At 52.1% G+C, this 6,517-nt stretch overlaps 1 protein-coding gene across 1 annotated transcript; it reads right to left on the bottom strand.

The window, feature by feature from the left end:
• Nucleotides 1–961: 961 nt before the first annotated feature.
• Nucleotides 962–4,946, bottom strand: LOC113616675 (speedy protein E4-like; the record flags this gene model as incomplete). The annotated part of the gene is made up of 6 exons (XM_027100076.1): nucleotides 4,771–4,946; nucleotides 4,071–4,283; nucleotides 3,401–3,459; nucleotides 1,498–1,571; nucleotides 1,227–1,395; nucleotides 962–1,066 (listed from the first exon to the last, which is right to left on the bottom strand). Coding segments are annotated over exons 1-6 (771 nt in total), but the record flags the coding sequence as incomplete, so codon positions are not given.
• Nucleotides 4,947–6,517: the final 1,571 nt, after the last annotated feature.

Here is a 6,517-nt window from a genome sequence, read left to right as displayed (position 1 = left end):
TACGGGCTGAATGTTTGTGTCTCCCAAAATTCTTATGTTGAAATCTTAAAATCTTAACCGCTAAGGTGCTGGTATTAGGAGGTGGGGTCTTTGGGAGGTTATTAGGTCATGGGGTAGAGCCCTCATGAATGAGATTATTGGCCTTGTAGAAGAGACTGTGGAGTGTTGTTTATGAGCCACGCAGTCTGTAGTAGGTAGGGCAGGTCGAATGGACTAAGACAGCTAGTTTGCAAGATTTAAGCCAAATGCTTGCTCAGTCCTCTGCCCACATCTAGAACTCTAATGTGTCAATTGTAATAAGCCATGCTGAAGATGGCATTCCTTAACCTTCACTCGTTGTGATAAACCCCCTTGACCGTAAACTTGAGGGGGAAAAGGTGAATTGTGCAAGAGGAATCATTGGTCCGGAAGTGGTGAGTCAGGGGAAATAAAGAGTCCCAGGTCATCTGGCCACAAGCAATTTGAAAGTAAATGTGGATGAAAATAAAGCCAGTCCTAATTCATCTTCTCTTATTGAACGTGTGGGCTGTTGTATGTAATATCCTGTGTGTAGACATTTACTTTGTTGTAGGTAAATGCTGGAACCCATATCCCTGAGGGATGTAAGGCCAAAAATGAATGAAAAAGAGAAACTGGAAACACAGTATATGGAAGAAAATCACCATCTCGTCAAAGCTGTCATTTGGACCCAGTTGCTTTGGGTGAAATGACTTCAGTGAGACCCATGCGTCTGGGACAAACTGGTTTCCCCGAGGTCTGGCGCCCACGGGCCCCGCGGTGCTGGTGTCTGTGTGTGGCTGTCAGTCCGTGGCTGGGCGCTGAGTCGGCGTGTGGCTGTGTGCCCGGCTGGCCCCCTTCACAGCGTGTGAGGTGATGTGGGTCCAGCAGTGGGATCCCTCCGATTTCCTCAGTAGACAACACGTCATTCCGCCCTCACCTTTGCGCACGCACGCAGACCTACCTTTGCGCAGGCCGATGACTTGAGGCCTGCGTGCTCCTGGGGCCCCTGGGGCAAGAGGGAGCGATCTCTTCCCCACACCCAGAGCTCTGGATCAAAAGCCTGGATCTGGAAAGAAAAACAGCCCCTGGCAATGAGGATGCCGCTGCCTCCCGTTGCCCGGCCTCCGGTTCTTTCTCGTCCATCCCCAAGTCCCAAACCGAGTTCCCCGTGATCCCCCGCTCCTCTCCGGCCCCACCCCTCCCCGAGACCGCCACAGCCCACCCACCTGCTCGCACTCTTCCCGAGTGACCCTCGTCTTCCAGCCCATGGAACGGATGAACTGGGAACGCAGTTTGTGGAACAAGGGACGCTGGGAGCGGTTCTTTCCATAGAGGAACGAAAAGATGGCCTGTTTGGGGGCCTGGTTGTCCTCTTCCATGTCGCTGGCCACATAGCTGGGGAAAGACATCAGGTCGCTGTCATCAGGACAGGAAGGGCCTCCGCTTGAGATCAGCTTCCCAGGAAAGAGGCAGGCTGAACATCCTCACACGACCCACCCAGCCCTGCCCGGCGTCACCGTCACCGTCACCGAGAGCCGCCCAGTCGTCAAGGAGGCACTGCCAGGCAGGACCTTCGGAAGGGTGCCTCTCACACCTTGAGGATGAGGACAAAATCCAAACCCCGTTCCCTTCAACTTGTTTTATGTGCACACACCTCTCTCCCTATGTTGTAGGTACAGGTACAGTTCCTGAGGGCAGGAGCTGATCTGATCTGTTTCTGCATTCATCCCTCTCCTACCAAATGACACATTTAGGGCTTGGTTCATATTGATGCATGAATTCAACAGCCTTTTGTGAATCTCTGTTCCCATCACCTCATATTCCGCGGCATGTAGGGTGTACGTTATAAGGTTTCATTAGATCAATGAATGAATGAATGAATGAACATTTAATCTCAGAGCCAAATGCAATACTGATTACCTCGAAGACTCACAGTAACGAACATTTGCAAAATGAAAAGAATTGTGCTGAGCGTTTTGGGAATGCATTGACATTTTGACAAGACCTGCCTTCCACATTGTGTCCAGTCTCATGGGACTGGGGAAGGGGAAGCGGGGAGATAAGAAATGACTATAATGCAAAGCATCACATTATAATACGATTTTAACTCAAGTGCCTCCGGGATGCAGACGTTAGGGAGATCAGGCATCGTGAAGGTTTTGGTGTTTGAACCCACTTTAAGGATAGGGTCATTTTCTTCAGATAAATGTGCGGGAAAGATACCTGGACAGAAAGCCCAATAGAAGCTTAGAGGGCAGGGTATTTGGAAGGAACGGTGGAACACAGGAATAAAGTGTCAGGACGGTGTGATGGGGATTGCAGAGAGAGTTGAATTCCAGCCCAGAGCTCTGGCCTTGATTTGGCATGGCATGAGCCGATGAAGTTGTGTGAAGCGGTCAGACCTGTGTTTTGGGGGATATTCAGGCAAATAGAGCCGACTGGCTTGGGAGACTTGGAAGAAACGTCAGTGGGGAGCAGTTTCCACCAGATCCGCGCTATGTGATCAGGGCCCCCCGATTGTGGCATTTGTCGTGGGAACGCAGAAACGGAAGATAATCACACTTGGTGCTGATGTGGGAAGACCCGAGACTGGAAAATCAGAACCGGAAACGTCTCAAGTCTGTTTACTCGGGGGCAGGATGGTGTCAGTTCTTTCTTCCTCTCCTCTTAGGAAGGTTTTGTGTTTTGCTTTGTTTCGTTCAGTGTTTTAATTGACATTAGGGTAGTTTGTTTTGAGAACGAATGGTATAAAAAACATAACTTTGTGTGAAAAAGAAACCACTGTACCGTAATCCTGTCATTTTCACACCAGAGTAAACAGTACAAAGGGGTTTAAAAAAATAGATGAAAGGTCAGTGCCCCACGTCTCTCTCTCCGCCCTCCCAGGGTGTTGAATATTGATGGCTGGGATGGAGCAAGGTACTCACAGAGCTATGAAGAAATGGATTCTCTGGAATTGCCAGGAGAAGAGCCCGGCCCGGCTAAAATAAGCTATCACCATCGACAGGAGATACTGATGGAAAGAGGGAAAAGAACGTAGGAGAGAGGTCACCTCCTGGAAGAGGAGAAAGAGTGGGAGGGAGAAGGGAGCAGGGGACGAGGATGGGTGGTGCCACTTGGAGAGGAGACCCCCCGTGTTGGGGGAGCCTGATTATTTGGGGAAGGGGAGAGGACAGAAAGTCAGAGTCCCCAGGAGCTGAGAGGAGAGGGGACTTACGCCGCAACCACCAAAGGGGCACACCTGGGGCTCAGATCCCAGAGGGGACCTCGAGGCCCCTGGAGGGAAGTGTTGACAAGGCATCAGGTTGGGAGGGGAGTGGAAACGTGGGTGTAGGAAGCACCCCGTGCGCCCACCCAGGACAGGCGCTGGAGCTGGAATCCATCTCAGCGGGTGGTTTACCTTGTCAGATACTTCCAGCCTTTTGTCCCAGGCAAGGAATTTCTTAACGACGGGATCCTCTGTGAAAAGAGGGCAGATGTTGCCAGTGGGAACAGGGCTGTCGTGGGAGCCTTGCAGAGCCAAGAGGGAGAACCGCGCCCCCCCCCCCCCGCCCCGGGGAAATGCCAAGTTGTGGCCCAGGGTGAAGCTGACGGGAAGAGGGGATTGAAGACCATTCACTGTGGGAGGAAAGGGGGTGACTCCCCTTCTAGGGGGGCCGAGTGACAGGGAGTGATGCCCCTTCATCGTGCATTCACGTATCACTGCAGAGGGCATCGAGTTACTCTCAGCCAGTTTCTCAATTGACAGTCTCGCTGAGGCGAAGATGGACTGTCAGCCCCCCCGCCCGCCCCACACCAGTAAGATTCAAAAGGCCAGTAAGAGCTAGAGTCTCAGGGGTACAGTTGAAACCCAACAAACCTAACTCTGTATCATTTCTAAATGTAACCTCATCCTGCATCATTTACGTGTCCTCTGTATCCTTTATCCGTAGACAGTCCGCCAGGGACGGAGAGCGCACCAACTAGCAGGGAATTGTTTTCCACTGGAAAAGTGTAGTCATGGGAAGATTTGTTTCTTTGTTACTCAAGTATAGCATTGGAGGGTGCTGGGCGAGGGGGCGGGTCCTTACCGAGCATCCTGTTGAAGACCTCGTGGTGCTCAGGCAGCACTGAAGACACCCGCTGTCGCTTCAGCTTCATCTTGAGCCCAATCAGCCACTCCACGACCCAGGTGTCCTGGGCCTCAGCGGCCGGGTCGCCCTCCACCTCCGCTCTGAACGCCACTGACCTCTTCCTCTTTCCGCCGGGGCGCTGAGGCGGGGAGGTGCAACCGGCCCAGGGGGCTGACGAAGGAGAAGAGACTACAGTATGACGCTCTCGTCTTGGGAATTCAGCCACTGGTGACCACCCAACCCCACCCCGACTCTGCCTCCCCCCTGAAGCACCCCCGTGCTTTCCAGTCTCCCAGACCACTGACCTTGCCCCAAGTCATCTTTCCATCTTTCTCTGTCCATATCTACCGATCCCTCCCCTGACTCCTTGTGTCATTTTTCCAGCTTCCTGTCCTCGAAACTCTTTCTCATGGTAGATAATTTCTCCCACCAGGGGGAAAAAAAAAAAAAAAAAAAAGAACCCTCCCTTTGTTTCCTCTCTTCCCTTCTCTCATCCTTGGATCTCGTCTCCTAACCCTCTTTCTTGCTCCCCAGGTGTTCCGTGTCCCCAGCTCCTGTGCTCTCCTCCCTCAATCCCTGGCTTTCCGAATGTCTCCTTTCTTTCATAGGCACCTTTCGCAGGGGCTCTTTCCCGACCTCTGTACCCATTCCTCCTTACCGGTCAAGCCTCTGCAATTCCTTCTCGTGCCAGCTCCTTCACCTGACGGTCCTGGGATTTCTTCATAGACAGTCACCTCCAGGGGGTACCCTGAGGAGCTGGGCTGGCAGGTCTCGTCCTCAGCCTGGGAACTCGGTGGACGATTGTCCATGATGTCTCCCAAACTCTTGGCTTCCTCAAAGACTAGACTCTGCTTTGTCCCAACTCTTGTTCTGGACTTGGGCTAAACACGAGTGGTCGTTCCTTCTCCAAGCTGCGGGGCAACTGGCAGTGGAGAGAAGCTCTGGCGAGATGCTATTGTCTACTACTGTTGCCGAGCACCACGGAGTCTGGTCCTTCCAATCAGGAAGGTCGGAAGCCTCTGATGTCATCATCCGTCATTCCAACCTGGCAAGCAGTTTGAAGGGAATCACAAGTAACTGTCAGACCTATGTGTGCACTTGTCCCAGAGATCAGGGGTAAATGGTATCTCCTGCCACTGACCCAACCTCTGCCCGTCCTCCAAAACCCCCCTCAAGGTGTCCAGACCCCGCTTTACCGCTTCCCAGCAGGTGCGCTGTCCTCTCCCTGCGTGACTCTCCCCCTCCATCCCTTTCCTTTTCCACAGGCTGGTGGGAGAGTGGGGAGAGGGACAAGGAGACTTAGGGGAAGCAGCAACGGTTCAGCCTTATAAGAGTGAGATAAGTATGTAAAAAAATATCCCAGGTACATTGACTCACTGGATTAAAAAGTTACGTTAAAACATAGAATTCTGCAAAGCTCTTCTGCTCAGTGTTTACTGGCACTGTGTTCAGAATTCTGTAGTGGGGGAGCACACGTCCGCTACCCTCAGGCACCTTTGAGTCCAAGAGGCATTTTGAGAAGCTAAAATCATACAGAACTACACGTGCTCACGCACCCTTCAACGGGTGTCTACAGACAGACACACACACGCACACACAAAAAGGGCACCTTTGGATTTCACAAAGTCCATGGATTGTCCAAAGCCTGCCTCTCGATTCCAATTAAGAAGTTCTCTTCTACTTATCAAAATTTTGAGAATGTAGTATCACTGTTGTCCCAGAGATTTCACTACCTGAATAAAAATGTCACATGTACAAAAGCCTAAATGGGAAAATCTCCAGTTCAAGACAGGTTATTTTTCTATGAGGGGAGGAAGTACACGGTAGCCGAGATGCAGAGAAGAAAATAGCCAACTCGGGATCGTGCAGTGTCACTAGAAGCTTCTTCTGAACTTCCCAACTCATGCTTCCACACCTCGCCTGGGGGTCTGAGTCTTGCTTTTCCTTCCTTCCTTCCTCCCTCCGTCCCTCCCTCCCCCCCCCCCCCCCCTCCCTCCTCCCTTTGCTCTTTTTTTATTGTGATAAAATTTGCATCACATGAAATTTGCCCATTTTAAGGGTACAGTTGAGTGACATGAAGAATTCACATTGTTGGGTTTCCCTGGTGGCACAGTGGTCAAGAATCCGCCTGCCGATGCAGAGGACACGGGTTCGAGCCCTGGTCCGGGAAGATCCCACATGCCGCGGAGCATCTTAGCCCGTTCGCCACCAGTACTGAGCCCGCAAGCCATAACTCCTCAGCCCGCGAGCCACAACTACTGAGCCCGTGCGCCTAGAGCCCGTGTTCCGCCGTAAAGAGAAGCCACCGCAATGAGAAGCCCGTGCACCGCAGCGAAGAGTAGCCTCCGCTCGCTGCAACTAGAGAAAGCCTGCACACAGCAAAGAAGACCCAACGCAGCCAAAAA

The sequence above is a fragment of the Aethalodelphis obliquidens genome, unplaced genomic scaffold (genome assembly GCF_003676395.1).
Source record: "Aethalodelphis obliquidens isolate GAN/ISIS:26980383/991018 unplaced genomic scaffold, ASM367639v1 scaffold326, whole genome shotgun sequence".
In the NCBI taxonomy this organism is placed as follows: Eukaryota; Metazoa; Chordata; class Mammalia; order Artiodactyla; family Delphinidae; genus Aethalodelphis; species Aethalodelphis obliquidens.
Note: the sequence above shows the minus strand (reverse complement) of the source record. Positions and strands in the feature narration are given on the sequence as shown.